At 41.2% G+C, this 21,014-nt stretch overlaps 1 protein-coding gene across 2 annotated transcripts in view; it reads left to right on the forward strand.

Moving 5' to 3' along the window:
- Positions 1 to 21,014, forward strand: part of ABCC3 (ATP binding cassette subfamily C member 3) — a 46,859-nt gene that overhangs the window by 12,995 nt on the left and 12,850 nt on the right. The window contains exons 3-17 of one of the 2 annotated variants that reach the window (XM_032706754.1): positions 471 to 596; positions 1,501 to 1,638; positions 3,302 to 3,427; positions 4,237 to 4,298; positions 5,454 to 5,585; positions 9,626 to 9,844; positions 12,081 to 12,258; positions 12,992 to 13,153; positions 14,215 to 14,307; positions 15,652 to 15,855; positions 17,074 to 17,220; positions 17,627 to 17,714; positions 18,736 to 18,802; positions 19,729 to 19,855; positions 20,195 to 20,371. In XM_032706754.1, the coding sequence (XP_032562645.1) occupies positions 471 to 596; positions 1,501 to 1,638; positions 3,302 to 3,427; positions 4,237 to 4,298; positions 5,454 to 5,585; positions 9,626 to 9,844; positions 12,081 to 12,258; positions 12,992 to 13,153; positions 14,215 to 14,307; positions 15,652 to 15,855; positions 17,074 to 17,220; positions 17,627 to 17,714; positions 18,736 to 18,802; positions 19,729 to 19,855; positions 20,195 to 20,371 (2,046 nt within the window). Of the gene's footprint in view, positions 1 to 470; positions 597 to 1,500; positions 1,639 to 3,301; positions 3,428 to 4,236; positions 4,299 to 5,453; positions 5,586 to 9,323; positions 9,509 to 9,625; positions 9,845 to 12,080; positions 12,259 to 12,991; positions 13,154 to 14,214; positions 14,308 to 15,651; positions 15,856 to 17,073; positions 17,221 to 17,626; positions 17,715 to 18,735; positions 18,803 to 19,728; positions 19,856 to 20,194; positions 20,372 to 21,014 lie in introns of those variants that run through there. The other variant, XM_032706755.1, reaches the window with a different exon arrangement.

Raw genomic sequence — 21,014 nt, forward strand, 5'->3', positions numbered from 1 at the left:
AGCCACTCTCCACACCCAATAGCTGTGTGATTTCGTCTCCATCTTGTACTTAAGAGGTGCCTGGTGCCTGGTTTGTAAGTGGCTGGGTCTAAGGAAAGCAAACAAGTCGCTTTTCCATAGGCCATGAGAAAACTGGACTTACTCCTGGAGAAAAATACCAGGCTTCTGCTTCAGGGCATGTCTGCCTTTAATCTGGATGCTGCTTGTGTTTCTAATCCAAACGGAATAGTAGGGGGAAAAAACCAGGCAAATACATTAGTCCTTCTACTGGTTGTGTTTGCAAATCCCTCATAAAGCAGTTGAGATGAGACCCTTGGTTTGAGTGCAGTGGGACAGTTCCTTCAGCGCTGTTGCTCTGTTTAGACAGCTTTGTTTTGCTGGGAATCTGTGAATCAGGATGGTTTTCTCAGCTCTCCGACTGCCCCTGGAGAGGAGTTTACCAAATGCTGTTCCTGTTTGACTGCTTTCAGCTGTTTGGTGTCCTGCTGTGGTCCGTGAGCTGGGCTGACCTTTTCTACTCCTTCCACGAGCTCCTGCAAAACAGAACCCCTCCACCAGTGTATTTTGTGACCCCACTGGTCGTTGGCATCACTGTGGTTTGTAGCTGTTTCTGTTTATTGTGACCAATGTGAATAACGTTTTCTTAGGCAGATGAAGGATGAGGAGCCCCTTTGCATTCATTGCCTTATCCTGACCTTTTTTTGGCTGAATTATTAGTGCTTGTATTACGGAAGCAAATTTTGCTGCTGAAAAGGCCACAGTCAGAAATATCTCTCTCAAGTAGATTCAGCTGTGTAGATTAAAATATTTATAATGGAGAGATTGTTCTGTCTCCCTCCTTGCTTTTACCTATTTGTCCAGGCTTGGGATTCAGGTCTGGAGAGAATTTGGATATGGCTTTGCCTAAATGGGGGGATACAATAGAGCATGTCTTGTGCATTGTTCAGTATTGTATTGGACTTTGTAAAACTGGAGGTAACTGTAATCACTGGAGGTGGTTGTTCCTCCGTTAAACAAACCAGGTTTGCTTTGCCTGGGATGACAAACAGGCTTGTGGCTGTTGTATGAAAAAATAAAGCGGTAAAATTTGCCTATTGGGTTTTTAATTTCCTTGGTTAGATTTTTTTTTTTTAAAAATCTTATTTTCTAGGCAGGTCATGATTGTCCATCTGGACTGGAGAAAGGGCAGCTCTTACCTTTGTTTAAAATGTTTGTACCTAGTATTTAATTGCTCCTAGCCCTAGGTGCAAAGTCTGGTTTAAAAGTTGAATTCTGGAGATGAGGCTCTCAAAACAGTAAAACAAATTATTTCAGCGTTATTCGCTGCTTTCCTCGGGTAAAGGAGGTTTTGCCACTGGCCCCCGTGGAGTCACGATGGGTCCTCATTTCAGAGGGCTCCTACTGTCAGTGATGGTTGTAAGATCTGCCAAACTGAGAGTGTGAAGAGGGGGAGCAGTGGGACAGGACTGTGTTCACGTGTTCCTGTATTTACTTTTACAGCTGTTGGCTACATTGCTTATTCAATACGAAAGGCTGAGAGGAGTTCAGTCCTCTGGAGTGCTCATTATCTTCTGGTTTTTGTCTGTGCTCTGTGCCGTGGGGCCTTTCCGGTCGAAGATCATGGCTACAACAGCACAGGTAACACGCCATCCTTGTTAGCACTTGGGGAACAGGAAATGTGGCATTAACATCTCTCTGAAGGGAATGAATCACAGAGTTTGGAGTCAGATCTGAGCCAGAGAGAAAGAGAAGTTTAGTTCTGTTGCCTTGACTCAGACTTGTGTAACTAGAAGGGAACTGGGTTTCTCATGCAATGTCAAAAAGGAGATTTTGCTTAGCCCAGGGCTGTACTGGAAACCTGATAGACATGTGAGGGCAGTACCAACTCTGTGTATGTGTCAGAACAGACTCTTTTTTTATCTCTTTCCCATCCCCTGCCATGCTTAAATAGGGATGGGTAATAATCGGAGATGACACATTTTAATATGTAAAGTTCTTTTTTTGCTTAGGCAGCTTGGCCACATTACACAGCTCCATGGGCTTTCTTCTGTCAGTGCCTGATGTGCTGAGGACAGCGTTTTGACTCCACTGTGGCTGTAAATAGAGAACAGAAAGTTGGAGGGAGAGGAAAGAAACCTGGGCTGTTATGATTCCTGTTTGAAAACATAGCAGGTTCTCCCACAGTAAGAAACTTGTTAAGTTTTTCACAGAAACAAGTTTCACTAAGTAGGGCAAAGCAGATTGCTTCATCAAAGGCTGGGAGAGGAAAAGAGTACTTGAAAAACATTAAGGTGATTGCTTCTCCTCAGTGAAATCAGTGTTCATTCTGTTTGGTGATTTCTTGATTTTCTACTTGCTTTTTTGTGACTATTAGCAGCATTACCCTGTTAGCAAGGATTTTCCTTTACCAGGCTGTTGTAAATATTCCAGCGGAGATTGAATTAAACCTTTAATGACAGTCTGGGCAGAACATCTTCAGATAATAGCTGCAGTCTGGTGAGACCATTTCAAACACCACTTAGAGGCAATTCTAATAAGTAAAAATATTGGACTATTAATGTTTAAATCCTTAATCAACTTGAACTTATGGGTGCAGAGCCTTACAACAGGTCTGGGTAACATTTCTCCTCTTGCAACTGCTGAGAACCAAATATACTTTCTCTTACACTTAAGGTTTAAACATTTTAAGTGAGCAATGAGAATGTTCATAATGGCATTAGGGTATGAAAGAGCTGTATAAAGGACGTACCCTCGCAGCAATAAGTTTTAAGTAAACTGCAGACTTGTGATTAGGAAAGAAAATATCTCTGGAGCAGATGGAATTGTTATTATGCAATGCAGTGGTTTTTTGCAGCTTCTTCTGAAAGTATTTAATACTGACTGCTTGTCAGTGACAAGATATTAAAGTAAAAGGATGTTCTCTGATCTGGGTTGACAATTCCTATGCTTAAGACATGATCTTGCAAGAACCCCCACAGGTAATTTAAAAGGATGTTATGTAGGCCTGATTCCAGAGGGTGTCTGCGTGCAGTGAGGATGTATAAGCACTTTGAACTTGACATAATTTAATGAAAAGCTTGGAGATAAGCATGTTCTTAGGCACTTGACAGAGTATGTACATACTTTTGTGAGATAATTCCTGCTAGCAACTGCTTTGCAGTATTCAACTTTTAGAGGAAGAAAGGAATTGCCAAAAGAAGCTGTGAAAAAGTCAAGAGAGAGAGTCTGTGTGTGTGTGTGTGTGTTGGGTGGGCTGAGAAGTACAATAAAAACAATCACTTGGTGTTTCTTTTCCCTCTAGGGCAATGTAAATGAAAGGTTCAGGTTTACCACGTTTTACATCTACTTTGCTTTGATAATCGTGGAGTTGATCCTTTCGTGTTTTAAAGAGAAGCCTCCGTTTTTTTCCCCTGTCAGTACAGATACTGTAAGTATTTTCACTTTGCTTTATCTGAATTTTACAGATTATATTGTGTTTTGAGAGTTCCACTGAGAGTACTTGTCATTGGAAACAGCTTTGGATTGTCACTGAGATGGCAGTAGTTAGTGACCCTCTTGCAAAACACTGGATATGGAGAGTAATATTGGGGTTAGAAGCTTTTTTCCATTATATGTGCCATCAGAAATGACTGTGTAGTGAAAGCAGCTCTCCTGCTTGCTGCTTCACAGCAGTTTAAATTGCACTTATGAACATTGAAGTGTAATATTAATTAATTCAAGAGTGTTTTTTATTGAGATGGTGGTCTACTTGCTTAACATTCATCTAGAGTTAGCAAAGGTTTATGAGGTTTGTCTTAATAAAGGAGTTCTATATGTGTTGAGAATAGATATGAAAAAACATTATTAACAGAAGATATTAGTGGTGTCACAGGTTAAATTTCTTCTCCGGTTCATAAAGTGGTCTCTATAATTGGATTTATGTTTGAACCAAGCTGAGAGAGAAGTTGAGTTCATGTCTTAAAATGAACATTTCAGAAACTGTAGAATGACATTTCACTTTATATAAGTGTGATTTAAAGGCAGTATATGAAGCAATTTTTAGAGATAAAAGGAGTTCAGTCTGACTTGGGAAATGAAAGAAATCAATTTTATGTCTAGTTAGGACATAGGTATGTACATGTAATGTACCATATAATATACCAAAACTGATCAAAATAGACTGTTGTCTTATTAAAGTGATGGTGAATGTCTTGCTTTATTTATTTTGGTTTTTTTCCCCCCATAACTTCATTATAGAATCCGTGTCCAGAGTTAAATTCAGGCTTCCTGTCAAGGCTGACGTTTTGGTGGTTTACAAGGTGAGCTTCTCTTTTCAAGCTGTTGGACAGCTGACAAGCCCACACTCTTCTTGTGATCTGTGTTGCACAGAGTTAGCAGCACAGAGCCTTTCCCTCTGTAAGTGGTTGATGTTGGATGCTCTTTCATCCACAGTGGTTTCAGCACTTGTGGCATTTGCCTTTTTAGAAACACACAGCCAAAACTTTTTCTCTGAAGAGGAATGGCAACAGCTGTGGCATGACCAGAAGGGCGCACAGCCTGCTTGTGCTCCCCACCTGCTGGAATATAACCCAAACCAAGGTGTAACTGTGTTCCACAAGATTAATTGTGGCAGCCTTTCACCCATCTGAGGGTGCATTTTGTTTCCTGTTGAGGTTCATGGGTGAATGCTTTCTTATAAGGACATTTTCTGTGCAAGAGGGAAAGTAAACTGGGTTATGTATACAAATGAGACTGCTGACAAAAGGTATGTGTATGAAAGTTGCAGATCTGAGATTGGGCCCACTACTGCATGATAAAGAAGTGGAACGGTTGTCAGAGGTCATATTAAGGCCCAGCTTTTCCACAGTGGTTGAGAGTCTTGAGATCTTAATTCTTCCATCCATGTAACTTAATTGTCCTGGTAACAGCCCTGTAAAGTTCTTTTAGTGAGAGGGTGAGATCTTTCTGAACTTCCAGAGTTTTGAATGTTCAGCTTCCCTATCGAGATTCTTGGAAACGAGATGTTTGTATCCCTTGCCAAAATTCCCCGTACAGTTGAAAACCTGTAGTTTTCAGAGAAATCTGATTTTTGCTTTAATTTCAGCGAGCTCCACTTTTGCATTTAGTTCACCTCTAACACTTATTCCAGATAGACTTAATTATTTTCACTTCTAGAGCTTCACTGTTTTCATTTAACACCACAGTTTCATTCAAATGCTTCTGGTAGTTGATTTTTATTGTCCCTTTTTTTCTGAAGTGATGTTTTCAGTAAAATACTTGTAATCAAAAATGCACCATGTCCTTTCCTTAATTGCAAACATCAATACAAGGAACAAAGGGAGATGGAGGTGTAATTATCACCCATTTTGTGGAGTATCTTCTTGCTTTTGTTGGCTTAATAGTCCTAGAGTTTTGGCAATGCTTTAAGTACTATTACCCAAACTGAATTGGGCTGTTTTTCTCCATATGTGCAGCATGGCAATTCATGGGTACAAAAGGCCTCTGGAAGAAAAAGATTTGTGGTCGCTGAATGAAGATGATACTTCAAAAAATATCGTGCAGCAACTGAGTAAAGAGTGGGACAGAGAAAAAGAAGAATGCAAACAGTGAGTATAGGAACAAGTCTGCAAACAGAGATTATCTGAGTCGTTTCAACATCCTCATCCGTGAAAATGAGCCAAGTAAAAATGCACCCACCTCTTCAACCTTTCTGTTCTTCATTCACATTAACAGCAAAATTTGTTTATTTTAATATGTCTAGGCAGAAGCAAACGGGAGCCCTGGAGGGCCCATGTGCCACCAACACACTTTTTAACGAGGTGCTTAAAATCTCCATGGGCAGGTTGTGCCACTTCCCATGTGGAGAAGGGCTGAAGATGTGTGAGGAGAAGGGAGTTGGTTGGGTTGTAGGAAAATGAACAGCTTTCATCACCGAGCTGGTAGATGTGAAACTGCATAGTTGCATCCCTCCTAGGCATGTTGGAGCATAACTTTTATACCCAGAAACCAAAAGGAATTCTTCATCATCTCCATCATGAGTTTTCTGGCCTGACAATATTTTTAGCCTTAAGGCTCTTAGCAGTGAGCAACTCTTCACTTCCTAGCAGTAAAGATAGGAAACTTGAATCATGTAAAAGGCAGGAGGAAAGAGATATTTTATTGCTGAGACTCTAGTCCTGTTGCCTAGAAAGTTAACAGAAGAAATTGTCATAGTCTCTGATGGAAATGGGATGAGGGTCAGAACTTGTCTACAGTTACATCCCTGGTGGAGAGGATATCCTTCTTATTTGCATGTCCTGTCCTAACCTAAAGAAATTATCTATTGTGCAACTGTATTTCCTTCTCCCACTGGTTAGTGTCCAAAATGTTTCCAAACAAATAGATGTGATAATAGTGTGTTTCAAATGAAAAATGTCAATAAGGAGGAGGCTTGCCCTTCCCTTTCCTTTCATTGTGGAGGTTTCTTCTCCATGTCGAGGCTTTCCTCTGTTCTCTTCTGTGCATATCCTTGCCAAATTGGAAAGACCCTATTATGTGATAATACTGGGAGAGAGTTGTAAGCTTCTTGGCAAGGCTAAATATGATGTGGAGAGCTCCACTTTGCAGCTAAAATTTGAAAGGTTTCCAGCACTAACACCAGCAGTTGTCCACTAGTGCTTTGTGTGGATGTGTTGTGGTTCTACTTCAGGGTTTCTTTCTTTCTTTTTTTTTTTTTTTTTTTAAATTTTCTGAATGTCTCTATTTTTATGGTGTGGAATAATGTGCATTGTCTGGGTTCTGGTCTTTTTTGCACAGACATAAATCTCACTCCCCCGGGCTGCTCTATAGTAAGAGCACAGCCGTTGTGCAGAAGTGCCTGGGATCCAGGAAAACTTTTGTAGGAAACCAGAAACCCTGCCTGGAGTTTTGTCATGGGATGCATTGCATTTTGGAAATTATCCATGCAAACTGGGGCCAGTTGGCAATGAATTTAAGCATAAATTATGGCTTGCATTTAGCTCAGGTAAAATTTTGTGGCAACTATATTAATGATTCTAAAATGGGGAAAAGAGTAAAACCAAAGCAAATCACTGTACTCCAGGTTGCTGGGTTTCACAGAACTCTAAAAGCTCTGCTTATTCTTCAGTTATAAGTAAGTATTCTCTATTACTTCATGTCAAATAATATTAGTGGTAGTTGCTTGGGAGCCATTGTAAATACTTTTTTTTTAGCCTTTTAACTCTCATTAAATCTGCACTGAGCAAACTTTTATGACATTAAAAATGCCATGTCAAGTTGTACACATGTTGAAAGTGTCATGAAAAGTATTTGCAGTGTACATAGTAGCCATTTATTTTTAAAAACTTAATCAGTTGCAACTCTGGCATAGCTAAAGCTTTAAACTTGTTTTATGGTAATGATTATCACATTTCTGTTGCTCCGTAACCTCTTTTTACATTTTGCTTCACAGCTGTCTTGTGAATTACTGTTAAATAATTGCTAAAAATTCATTTGCTTCTAATGAGTTGCAGAGAGAGCCCAGCATGGATTTAAGTTGTTATTACAGATAATAAAGCACACAAAGAGTATTTTTTCCTTTGCTTTTGCTCTCTTTGCTTGCACGGCTGAAGTCTCTGCTCACTCACTTTGCTGGTAAGTGCAGTTTCTTCTGAGAAAGTCAGAGCTGTGCTGGATGGAGAAGAGAGAGCTGGAATGCACTTCCCTCATTTTTAGTTAGCTTCTGGTTTTAGAGACTCTCCTTATGAAGAGACTTTGGAGATGCAGGGCCTTGTCAGCACCACTGAGAAAGCTGCGTGTTTTCCCATGAGATAATCAGTACCTGTTATCTGCCCTGCTATAAATAATGGAAACCAGGCTCTTGCTCTTTGCTTTGATGAAAAGCTGGGCGTGAGCAGTCCCACACACTGCTGAAAACCCGACCTCACCTAACTATGTGTAGTAAACACTAAAAGTGCATTTTCTCCCTTTGGGACCTTTAGCTGCAAAAGAACCATTGCCTTGCTGTTAGCTCAGTGTAATAAACATCTTTAATAGAACAAAGCCAGGGGCGAGCAGTCTTGTTTCTTCAAATCCTTCAATGAGTTTAATAGGCTGGTTGCCAGAAAAACAAGGCTTTGCTCATAAACTCTCCAGGTCTGATCTGGAAAGACAAAGACAACACTGTTTGTTCTTGTCTGGGGGGGGAAGAAATAAATTGTCTGGTTTAGGTTGTCCCGCTTCCCTCAAACTTTATTGCAGAGAAATTGGAATTTGCAAATGCCTTTGTCTGAAAGGATGTGAACAAGTTTCTACCTGTGGACTGTTAGCCATGCTGATCATATTGAACGCTCAGAGGCTGTTGGAATTATTTGACTCTGCAGCCAGCCAGCTTCAAAAAATCTGCAGTCTTTATGAAAAATCATAAATCCAACCTCACTTGGTAGTACTTACAAGTTGTTTTTCAAATGCCTTCTGGTAAGTCTTCACTGTTTCTAGGGTCTGTCTTCCATCTGTTTCTTCTTGTAAAGCCTATGTGCCCCAGACTAATTTCCTTCTCCCTGCTCCACCTGGACTTAACTTTCCTGTCTGACATTCAGGAAATTGTTCTCTGGTCCCCAGGAAACAACAGCAATTCAATATTTGCTGGCAGAAAAGTTGCCAGGCTGATCTTTGAGAGCAATTCATGGAGGAAATAATTTCCCAGAGCACCCCTTCTTTATTGATGGGCAACAGAAGTCAGGCAGCTAAACCCCAGAGGTGCTTCTAGAAAACCCTCCCCGAGCCCTGGAGAGCAGAATGGGCCTCTTGGGTCCATTTTTGTCATCAGTCAGTCAGAGTATGCAGAAGAAGTCACTTTTGTTAGCTTATTTGACAGCTGGAGAAAGAGAGGCAAAAAGTAAGAAAGGAATCATAGAATCCTAGAATCATTAAGGTTGGGGAAAAAAATTTCTATGATTGAGTCCAATGGTTAATGAAATGGATGCAGCCAGAGTTTAAACACTTAAATTGTCAACCAAGTAAAATTTAGGCACCTAAACCCAAAGTTTCTCTCCTGGAAGAACCTCAGATTGCTGTGGTCCAGATCTTGGAGATGTCTCAGCTTTGGAGGTTTGTACTTGATTTCAGGTTTCCAGGAATGCAGAACTCTGTATTTATAGAGGGATATACCTGGTTCAGTACCTGTCTCCCCGGGAGGATTCAGAATTCTTCTCTGTGTGATCAGAGAAGGCTTCAGGTTTATACAGCCACTAATTGAATAACGAACACAGGCTCAGGAGGAGTAGGGGAGGGTGCCTTGTGTGGTGTGTGACAGCAACAGTTAGAGGATTCCTGTACAAGGAACTGGAGATCCAAGGTCAATTCTGTCCTCTGCCTCAGGAAGTTGAGACTTCATCTCCTCCTCCTATGGGCCATGTTCTCGTCCCATGATGATTGATTTTCTGGCCTGGGGAGTGCACCTCATAAGTCCTGCAGAAAAAGAAAAGAAAATGAGTCTCAATTACACGAGAGAGGCTGATCCACCTTGATCTTCTGGGAAGTCTTGCTGTTGGTCAGTAGCAGAGCAAAGAAGGGAGCAGAGTTTTGGGTGTTAACTGCAGAGCTGTGCACAGAGGGCAATGACATTCTCATTGTCAGATGTCTCCAGTGGCTTGTTTCATTTCCCTAGGAGAGATGATGTGACATATATGAAGAAATCGAACCATGTGCTGAATCATGTTGGAGGAGGTCCAGAGGAAGCAGAAGTTCTGATCAGAGACAAAAAGCACAATAGGAAACCTTCCTTTCTCAAAGCTTTGCTGAGGACCTTTGGGCCATACTTCTTAATTGGCTCCTTCTTCAAGCTGATACAAGACCTACTCTCTTTCGTCAACCCCCAGCTGTTAAGGTTGGTTTACTCTGTGAGTAGTTTCTATGTGCAGTCCCTGTGCAGGCTTGGCTTTGGCACGGGGTATTTGGTTTTGAAATGCTACTTTCCCTCACAGTGCTGGAGTATGTGCTCCCTCACCTTCCCAATGCCATAAGACAGGAGTTCTTTACTGTGGACTCAGCTGTAAATTGGACAAGCCTCACTGAAATGCAAGATTTATAAATTGCCCATCACCCACAGACAGCTTTGAATTACAAATTACCTGTTGTTGCTCCGTGCATCAGAGCAAAGCAATTTCTCCCCGTTTCTGAAGGATTATTTGTGAAATCAAAGCCAAGAACTGCTGGCTGGATCCAGTGGTCTCTGTACATCTGATACCCACGTGAGCTGATGGTGGTTGCAGCTGTGGCGTGACTTGATGTACAGATGAAGCGTGGTGCTCAAGTATGTGGTGCTTTGGCTGTGCTGCTGTCATCTGGGAAAGGTTTTGGACCATTTAGATGAGTTCTTAGTTGTGCACAGCAGTAAGAATGTGTGAGGCACAGTTGCAGTGAATTTCCATGTGAAAGAAAATTATGGTTCTATTAAAAAAAACAACTGAGAGGTCATGACAGAAGTGGTATGTCCTCAAATTCTCCAAATATAAGGAACACCTGTACCTCCCATCTCCAGCTGGTTGCCCAGCTTGATCCATAAAGGAATTGGCATGATCCCCACATTTTTTTCTCATCATTCTTAAAGTGAAAATTTCCCCAGACAATCATTAACTAAGCAGAAAGTAACAGTGGAAATACCAGTGTTTCTGTCAAGCAATAATTAATGGAAAAGAACATAGTCCTGTTAATGCATGAGAGAGGGATGGAGCTTGGATGGAGGCCACAGGTGGATGTAGGGAAGGGGAGAAGAGAAGGCTCCTATCTGAGTGTCTCTTAAAATAACGAGTATTCTGAGATCATGTTGTTCTGTGGGTGGTTTGTGACATACCCAGAAATTTGCTAAAAAGAGGGTCTGACCCAGTATGGTGACATTTAATAGCTCACAGTTTGTCTTCTTCCAGAGACCTCAGTGAAGAGGAGGCAGCTGGCTTCCTTCTGAGAACACATTAAGTATAAACTATTCTGGGAATTTCTCAAATTTGCATAAATTTCTGGATATGTTGTCAGTGATATCTCAAGACATATTATGGGGAATTTCTTCTCAAGTCTAAATTCCTGCAGTCTGGGAAAATGCTCTTCTAGTGGTAAGAGAAGATGAAAAAGCCATGGCTGGATGGCAGGTTGCATGTAAGATAGTTTCATGTTTTAAAAAAATTGATAAATCCCATACTGGGGCTGCAAGGAAGATATTTTCCCAAGGCTGTCCACTGACTGGAGTAGTGCAGAAGGAAAATCTCTCTGCACTGGAAGAAGAAAGATGTAGCAATCTCATGCTTCTACCATAAGGCTTTGGGGCCTTATTTGTGGTTTCCAGGTATACTTTTTCCCTGCTGGTTATTTGAACCATGGAGGGAAATCTCTGTTCCTCCCATATTTTGGCAATTCAATGCTCTAGTTAGTAGGCTGAAATCACAAATGTGGTTTTTGACATTGCCATATCTTGCTCTGCCTGTTTGCTGTATGTCAGTGTGCAGGTCAGCAGCAAGAGCAGCTGTGAGGAGCAAGAAATGGCTTGTCAATAAAAGATGCTACAGCCAGTTTAATGGGGCTACCATTTTACAGAAAAAAAAAAAGTAGGAGTGAAGAACTCTTTATGCATCCATCCAGGAGGATGTCTTTTAATCTAGCTTTTTTTTGTGGGAAAACACCCCAGGCAGAAGCACTCAGGCTGGTTGAAGAGGATTTGGGTAAGAAGCTGGTTTTGCCTGCTCTGCTGCACTGCCCTACTCTGTCCTATCATTCACCTCCTGCCCTGGAGGGCTGCCTGACAGAGCTCAGACAGTGGGCCGAGTGTTTAAACTCTAGATCTCAGGGGAAACCAAGAGTTTATCCTCATATTTCATTTTCAGGCTCATTTGCAAATGGACTTTCTCACTGGCAGAGCTTAAGGTTTTGCTGCTGGATCTTTGCAATGCTGTTTGACTGAAGTCATAACTCAGCTTGTGTCCTGCAGAGCTGTTTGCTTTTTGTGGTTAGAGAGAGGATGTGGCAGGATGCTGTAGTTGGGAGAAGCTGTGTTATGTCCCATTAAACTTGCTGCATGGTTTTTTAATTCTGTTTCTTTTTTCCTTTTCCTTCCCCAATCTACTGAAAAACAGTATATTAATTGGCTTCATCAAGAACAAAGATGCCCCAGCCTGGTGGGGATTTTTGATTGCGGCTTTGATGTTTGTCTGTGCTGTGCTGCAGACACTCATACTTCACCAGCATTTCCAGTACTGCTTTGTTACTGGGATGAGGCTGAGGACTGGGATCACTGGAGTGATATACCGAAAGGTAAGACTGGAGGCATTTCATGTGCTGAAACACCAGTGTATAGCCAAGAAAGAGGCTCACAGTTAAAAAAGTGGCTCACACAGTTGGGGAAGATCAGGCATATTGAAGAACAGCCTCCTGGAATGTAAAACATTGGTGTTTTGGTAAGTTTTTAGGAGTACCTCTGTCGTACTTTACAGAATTTTCTAGCGATCAGCACCTTAATGTGGGTGTACTGGTAGGTCACCAGATATACCACAGGTTCACTTTAAATGCTGAAAAAGGAGAGATTTAGATTAAGTATTAGGAAGAAATTCTTCCCTGTGAGGATGGTGAGGCCCTGGCACAGGTTGCCCAGAGAAACTGTGGCTGCCCCATCCCTGGAAGTGTCCAAGGCCAGGTTGGACAGGGTTTGGATCCACCTGGGATAGTGGAAGGTGTCCCTGCCCATGGCAGAGGGATGGAACAAGATGATCATTAAGGTCCCTTCCAACACAAGCCATTCTATGATTTGGAAGAGGGATCCAGGAGAATAGCATGTTTTTGCTATGAGTGTGTTGGGTCCAGCTGGGTTTTCTTTGGAATGCTACATACTACTTGAAATAGAGACGCTCACAAGGAAACCACTTCATGAAGTCTTGAATAGATGTAGAGTAGGGGAGTGTCTTGTTTTGCTAATAATTGAGGATTTCTTCTCTGTGTTTCTCCATGTCTGTCAAGACTGTGAATCCACTGAACCTCTCTTCCTTCTCAGTCCTTAGCCATCACAAACTCGGCGAAGCGCTCGTCTACTGTGGGAGAAATTGTCAACTTGATGTCAGTGGATGCCCAGCGTTTCATGGACCTGATGACTTTCCTCAACATGTTGTGGTCTGCACCACTCCAGATATTTCTGGCTTTGTATTTCCTCTGGGAGGTACAGACATTGTCACACTTTTTTCGCAATTAATCTAAATTATGTGGAAGCTTTTTTTTTTTTTGTGATTTTGACCCTCCACTGCTTTTTTAGAAACTTATTGTTCTGTAGTAAAATAGCTTTTACTGCTGCACACCCTCAATTAGTGTCTTAATTATTTTGTTCAGCTGGTAGGCAAGATAGGGCATTTGAAGCAGGAGATGGCCTTTATGTCCTTTTTGCCCCTACCATGTTTTCATGGGATCTATCTTGGACTCATCACAGTGTTTCCAGTAGTTGATACAAATGAGAGCTTTAAGGAAATGGTCTAGAGATCAAACCAAACAAAAAACCTGGACACAGGAAATGTAAACCAGGTGTAAAGATTATATCCTGCTATATAAAGTTTTGTGCAAATCAATGTGAAACAAATTTCACCTGGAATAACCATAATTTTTCCTTTGCTACAGTGATGTTGTTTCAGCTTTATTCCAGGTTTGCTTTGAGCACTGACTTTCAGCCTTAAAATGTTTCTGTGCAATTAATCTCTTTTACTGCATAAAACAGTAGCAACAACTTAACTTATATTGATTTAGACTCGAAAGCCATTAAGTTGCAGCAGCTTTATGAATTACTGCTCCACTGGAAGCTGAGCTCTAGCAGGCAGCAGTTTGTATGCATCACACTGGGGGTACTGGGTTAATTCAGTAATTACAGTTCCTTTGGTCAGAGAGAAGTCAAGGGAAAAAATTCCTTCTCTGTGGCTTATTTGTTCCCTTTTTACATTTGCTTTATATTTACATTAGTTCAAAATTATTTCCCCCCCGCCAGTGGGAGCAACTTAGCAGGTAAATCACAGAGTGCTCTGTTATCACCAATACCAGCATAATAATAATTCAAAGTGAATTTTTCTGTCACCTCTTCACAGTTGTTCTGTGGAATCAGAACACTTCACTGGGAGAAGTTCAACTTGTCTCTGTAATTTCTGTTTCTATAACCTACTGTTGTTTTAATGCTGACCGTAGGGAACAGCAGAACTCGGGTACAACAACAACAGCTTACCTTTTCTCTTTAAATTCAAGGCTTTAGGGCCTTCTGTGCTGGCTGGAGTCGCTGTGATGGTCTTACTTATCCCATGTAACGCTGCAATAGCAATAAAAACCAGAGCATTCCAGGTAAGGTACCAGCAGAAAAGGTAACGTTGTCTGAATTGGCAGCTGTGCTATGAGAAATGAAGGTATCAGAGGTTGTTAATAAGATGCCATTTGCACCAATTTACTTGTGAGTAAGATTATTGTATTGATATATTTAATAACTGTATCCTCTTAGATGGTTTTTCCATAGTAAATTGAATGCTATTTAGGGGAAAGGTGTGGCATTGAGGCAGTGGATCTTCCTACTCCTGGAGCAGCTTTTAGGATTAGCAAGAGATTTCCTTGTCTCCATATCCCTTCACCTGGTATCTGCCTCCAGGAGTATCTGGAGAAAGGCACTGAAATAAATGCTGTTCTTTAAGCTGCAAATGAATGTTTTCAGAGATGGGAGCGAAACCTGGCAGCTTGGGTTTTATGCTAATAGCCAGTGTTGACATTCAGTGCTACTGAGCTGGGCCAAATTTCATTTATTAGTTTAAGGTAAAAGGCTCTTTTATTCCTTTCTTTGTAGTCTTAGTTGTCTCTAGTCAAGGAAGTCTGAAAAAATACCAATATAACAGTGCCCTCTGGCTTTGTGCTAGAAAAAATCTCTTAAATGGCTTGTGCTGTGCAGCCTGTCAGTGACTGTTTGGAAGATTTAAAAAAAAAACCAAAAAAACCAAAAAAATCAAACTAGTGATGTGAAAAAGGTAAGAGTTGGAAAATGAATATAAATCATGACATTTAAGCACAGCCTTAGTAACAGAGGGGTATTATTACATGCTTAAAGAGACATACAGACTTACCATTGAATCTCTTGATGCTGACATCAAGAGATTAACATTCCTTTTCTCCCTTGCACACTATGAGATGCTTGGAGCTGCATATTTTTCTGTGCATGTGTGTGTGAATTTTGTCTATACAGTTGAGGAGGAATTTTATTTTTTTAAGAACTGAATGAAGCACTGTATTCTAATATACAGGAAGAAAACAACTAGGAGTAACCAGAGTTTTCAACGGATGTCATAAGAAATACAACTGTGCATATCAGGAAAAAAAAATCTGAAGAAATCAAAGGAAGTAGCAGGGTAGTATTTTTGTGAAGTGCCTGAATCTTAAAATGGTTTAAAAATGTAGCCCCTAAGAGTGAAGATGAGTGGAAAGCTTTTGTACTCTGCTTTCCAGGCAGTTTCTTTGATTTCTGGTTTCTTTGTGGGTATTGACTTGCACAAGAATCTTACTGATAACAGTCTGGCTTTCTGTGATCACCTTTTGCATCCTCTTTAGAAATAGCCCAAGGACCAGCACAGCTGTCAGGCATATGTTGAAAGCTCTCTTCTGGCCCTTGCTGTGACACTCTGTCTCCTGTGTTTACCAATAACCCAGGTGGAACAAATGCGATATAAAGACTCCCGCATTAAATTAATGAACGAGATCCTGGGTGGCATCAAGGTGCTGAAGCTGTACGCTTGGGAACCATCCTTTTCACAAAAGGTCCTGGAGATACGAAAGAATGAGCTGCGAGTGTTGAAAAAATCTGCTTATCTCAATTCTCTGTCCACCTTTGCCTGGATCAGCGCCCCGTTCCTGGTAAATTGAATTTGCATGACTCTCTAAGCCGTGCAAGCACATCCTTGAAGGATAAGTGTGAGGCTTTCTGCCTGCTAAATGTACATGGGAATAAAATGTAAATACTTTTTTTGAAAAAATTATTCTCATGCCTTGAATCAGAGTTCCCTGTTCTCGGGAGCCTTTCCGTTAATCGGTATTAAAGTATTTTGTGATAGAGCCTGCCAGTGGAAGCTGGGAATAGCTGTCTCAGGAGAATTTCCATCCACTTCAAAGTACTTCCCGTAACAAATTGAAACTGGAATTTGAAACCTCAGAGATATCTGTGAATAGCAAAAATAGCAAAGGAAATTTTAATTGAGTCAGTCAGGACAACGTCTGTCTTTAGCTCTCATTTCTACCTTCGTGTTACACTGCTCTCCTTGTTTTAGTGGGAGAGGAAGTTGTCAAATTATTCTACAACCTAAAAAAGAGATTGATTTAATGTAAAAACTAAAGCCCAGATGATACCTTGCCAATTCTGAAATGCTTTTTCCTCAATTTTGTCTTTCCCTCTATTTTCCACTTCATTGCACTTCGATCCCTTTTGCAGCAAAGGTTTTGGTGAATAAAACCATTCAGATAAGTCCTTGATCAAAAATATTCATAGCCAACTATTCTCGAGATCAAAGACCTGACCCTGCAGAAATGTCCTGAACAGCCTTGAGATCCTGCCCCTTTCATAGTTCCTTAAAGTTAATGCACTTCCTTCAATACACATTCCAGTTCCTGCTCACCATTAGTTTAGTGTGTGGGATGGTCCTTCCACAGTGGATGGTCCCTGTCATACAGCAAACCAACAAATAACTTGGATTTTACTCCCTTTTCTGTTGATTAGTGGAGGTTGTTTGCTTAGCCTGCAGTTTACAATGGGAAAATTTGGTTGGGTGGAGTGTGAAAGGCAGCCAAACCACAGCCTGATAACAGCTTTTCATTTACCCAAGTTCTGTAGCTCACCTCTTGAATCTCTTAGTTCAACTCAACATAACCATTAGTAATCTCAAAGTTATTTCATTCCGCGTGCCCTTTTTTGTACCAACTTGTCCAAATGACTTGTCATTCTTAAACCGTACTGAAAAGGTCAGAAACAAGTTTTGTGGTTGATGCCTTTATTTCCAAGATGCCCATCAGGCCTGAGTGCTTTTTAAAATGTCAGGATATAACACACATGTCACAGTAACCTCCCTTTCTGGCTTTCAGGTAGCGCTGACGACATTTGCCGTCTATGTCTCAGTGGATGAGAAAAATATCCTGGATGCAGAAAAGGCTTTTGTCTCCCTCTCCTTGTTCAATATCTTGAAGTTTCCCCTCAATATGCTTCCACAAGTCATTAGCAATATTGCACAGGTAAGGAGGGGCGGGTGCAGGGGTTGTCCTGAACAACTCGAACAGAAAGAACCCCACGTGCCCCTGATTTCTGGAAAGCAGAGATCCCTTGCATCTGCCTGTCAGCTGGTTTTCTTTTTAATACCCTTTCTCTACTGCTGACCTGTCTTGGAAAGCCTGACATCGTCTGAGTAAGCCTATCTGTGTGAATTTTGCTTCACTCAGATAAACTCAGCTTGCTCTGAGAAATTTTGCAGTTAAAAACTTGGATTTCAGCATAAAAGTGATTGCAGGGAAAGAATGAGTCACTGTTCAGGAAGCCCATGGGGGGAAGGCTTAAGCCATTGTGCATGCTTTCTTTTTCAGTAGTAAGAGCATTAAATTCTCATTAAAAGAATAATAAAATAACACCACGCTCTTTTCTTAGACAAGTGTTTCCCTAAAGAGAATTCAGCAGTTCCTGAGTCATGATGAACTTGATCCAAATTGTGTGGAAACAAAGGTGATTTCACCAGGTAAAGACATCGGTATTTTTTTTTAATGAAGCTAATACAGCAGCATCTTATATCTGTTTTGGACTGGTGGAGTTATGAAAAAAGGCAAAAAGAAAATAACAATAGTAATCTTGGGTTAAAAAAAAAAGCAAACAAGAGGAAGCTGCTGCTTTGAAAAGTACATGTTTAGTGTTCAGGCTATGTGGAAATAAGAAAAGTTTCTGGCAATATTTTTAAACTTTGAGCTTGTTAGGCCTGAGTTTGCATCTGCAAGGTGCTGGATGCTCACAGCACTGAATATGAAGGGCATCCACTGGCTAGGAACAGCAAGGCTTGTTCAAACCTTTCCCACTGCACAAGTGCTCAGGAGCTTTGGACACAGTTTTGATTTCTTATGTTGGAAACAGTATCCCAGAATAATTGAGTGAGCCAGATGGCCTCAAACAAAAGTGTTTCATCGTGTAACACACTTTGGTGACACTATAGCTTGAAACTTTATGTTGCATGTGATGCCACAGACAGAGGGGGAGGAATGGCTGTGTGTCTGTCATGAAATTACTGTTCTGTACCACCCCACCAGGAAGTAAAGAAAGCCTGTGGATCTATGACTTGTTAGTGTGGCAAGCAAAAAGCTGCACAGAGTCAAGTTTAATCTGATGCATCAGAGTCAACAGCATGCAGTGACCTCCTAGTGACTTGAAAGTGGTTTCTGAAGCAAAGTTGTGCTCAGTTGCAGGGGGATGCTGAGGAGCACATGCTGGGACCAGCCTCCCCATGGCAGGGTGAGGCAGGGCAGCTTTTCAGCTCCATAGGTCTAACTCACAGTCTATAGCTTAAGCTGCAGTTGGTTATTTTCACTCTGAACAAGCCTGTCTTGTGACCCACAGGCATGAGACTGTGCTTCCCATGCCAGCAGAAAAGGGAAGTGCAGTGTATGTGAAACACCCGTAAATAAAGATCCCTCTGTCTGCCCGTCTCTCAGTCATGCTGTTCTGTGTAACACATTTCCTGCCTCCTCTGTTGTTGTGTTTTTGTCACACAGGCAATGCCATCAGTGTAACAAATGCCACGTTCAGCTGGGGAAAGGAGCTTAAGCCAACTTTGAAAGAGTAAGCTGGGGTTTTTTTATTTTTTTTTTTTTTTTTTTTTTTGTGCAATTTCAATTCAACATCTACCTGGTTTCTGGCTTCTGGGAGGTCTATTTTGAACGATGTCTAGTAAAAACCACACATCACATATGTGCATCTCTTGTGGCAGACTCATCCCTGTGGTGGTGGATGGGCCGCCTCCAGACTGGATGGGGGGGGTGCTTGTTTTGCTCATTTGCCTATTTGAATGAATACAAACAAAATTTGCCTGGAAGCATATGTTTCCTTATGTTATGCATCATGATCTGTGCAAACAGCAATTTATATTGATTTCATTAGTGAAAGGCACTTTGATGGCAAAGAGACTCTGTCCATCACTCATTTCCTTATTAGTTCACCAGCACCTAAAGCAGTACCTTTAGGAACATAGTGGGGAAAACAGTAAAGGAATTTAACTGGGAAGTCTTGTTTTTTTTGGTGTCAGTTTGAACCCTACTTACTAGCACTGGTAATACAGTTCTAAAGTGGTTTTAACATTTTTAGATGGGATGTGTTCACTCACTACTTCCTTACGATTGCTCTTGGTTTTAAAATTAAAAACCAAGATACTTCTGGAAGATTATCTTCTTTCAAGCTGCTTGTGAACCCAGTGTGACTTGCTGATGGACTGATAGGACACAGCAGAGGGTCTTAGAAGGCTTGTTACGAATCCTACTGCTTTAGGAACAATCAAGATAGATTAATGCTGGGTTTCCATTTGCTCCTACAGTTCTGGTTACAGTACATGAGAAAGGGAAGAGAAGACCAGTGACCAAGCTATGCTTACTATATCCAGTCAGGCTGAGGTCAGGCTGATTTGTCACTGTGTATTTCAGCCCTGCTTTAAAGACCCCTGATGCCCTTAGTAAACTAATGTTTAATTAATTTCCAGCCTGTTTCCTCCACAGTATAAATATGTTGGTCCCCAGTGGTGCTTTGGTTGCCATTGTTGGCCATGTTGGCTGTGGGAAGTCTTCTCTGGTGTCTGCTCTCCTGGGTGAAATGGAAAAGCTGGAAGGAGAAGTGGCTGTGAAGGTTGGTATTGTTCACAATCCCATTTAATGATGGTATAGAAATGTGGTGCTTATGCCTGCCCTTGCTTAGAATGAACGTCAGGCTGCAGAGGGAATTCTGGTTGCTCCTCTGGCACCTTGTCTGTGTTTGAGTTTTACTCACACCTGTTCAGTTGGGTTTCATATGAACTTTACCTTCCTTATTTGATCGACTGTACATTAGCAATTAGCACACATATATGTATAATGTGAATGTGTGTGAACCAGGAGCCATATATGTCCTGCAGATCTCAATCAGAGCTCTAAGCATGAACTGCTGCTTGTTAAAGTCAGAGGTTTCCTTTCTCCCTCCTTGTTCTAGGGTTCTGTTGCTTATGTGCCTCAACAAGCCTGGATCCAGAACGCCACGCTGAAAGATAACATTTTGTTTGGCCAAGCTCCTAATGAGGAAAAATACCAAAATACCCTGGAGGCCTGTGCTTTAAAAACTGACCTGGAAGTGCTGCCAGGAGGAGATCAGACTGAGATAGGAGAGAAGGTAATTATTTCCTTTTCGAGTCAGACCTGCTTGATGATTCCTGGTCTAGCTAAAGAGAGAATGCTGAAAAGTCAGCACTTGGTTTGGTTTGATCTTTACAATGGCATCCCTGCTGCAATCAGCACCAAAACCTGCAGGGCAGTTCTGTGGAAGGCAGTTGGACTTAAACTTGTTCCCAGCTTTAGGCGTGTGCTTGTATTATGATGCAGAATTTCATATCTAACCCTGGAAGATCAGAGCACCCTCCATTGTTGTGCAATTGTAAAGGTGCATCTGCCCAGAATAAGTAAAGACCTTCCTTTTCTTGTAGGGATAAAAAGGGAGGGAACATATGGTTGTGCTTCAAGTGAAAAAATGATATGATCATCCCTTAACACATTTTAATGAGGAACTTTTACATCTGTGATTAACAACAGAGATATTCTTTTTTTCACAGGCCACTAAGTTTGAGCTAGATTTCATGAAATGGGGTGGAGATGTGGATTTATATGCAGGATGAGAGATGTGAAAGATGTTCCAGGTGCCACGGCCCTGCTTTGAAATTTACATTTTACATCTCGGTTGATGGTTTTCCTTTTTATGTAGTTCTGTGTTTTAACAGCTCCCTTCAGGAGCTTATTAAAAAGAGCCTCACTGTGTCTCC

This window comes from Chiroxiphia lanceolata, chromosome 19 (genome assembly GCF_009829145.1).
Source record: "Chiroxiphia lanceolata isolate bChiLan1 chromosome 19, bChiLan1.pri, whole genome shotgun sequence".
NCBI classification, from domain to species: Eukaryota; Metazoa; Chordata; class Aves; order Passeriformes; family Pipridae; genus Chiroxiphia; species Chiroxiphia lanceolata.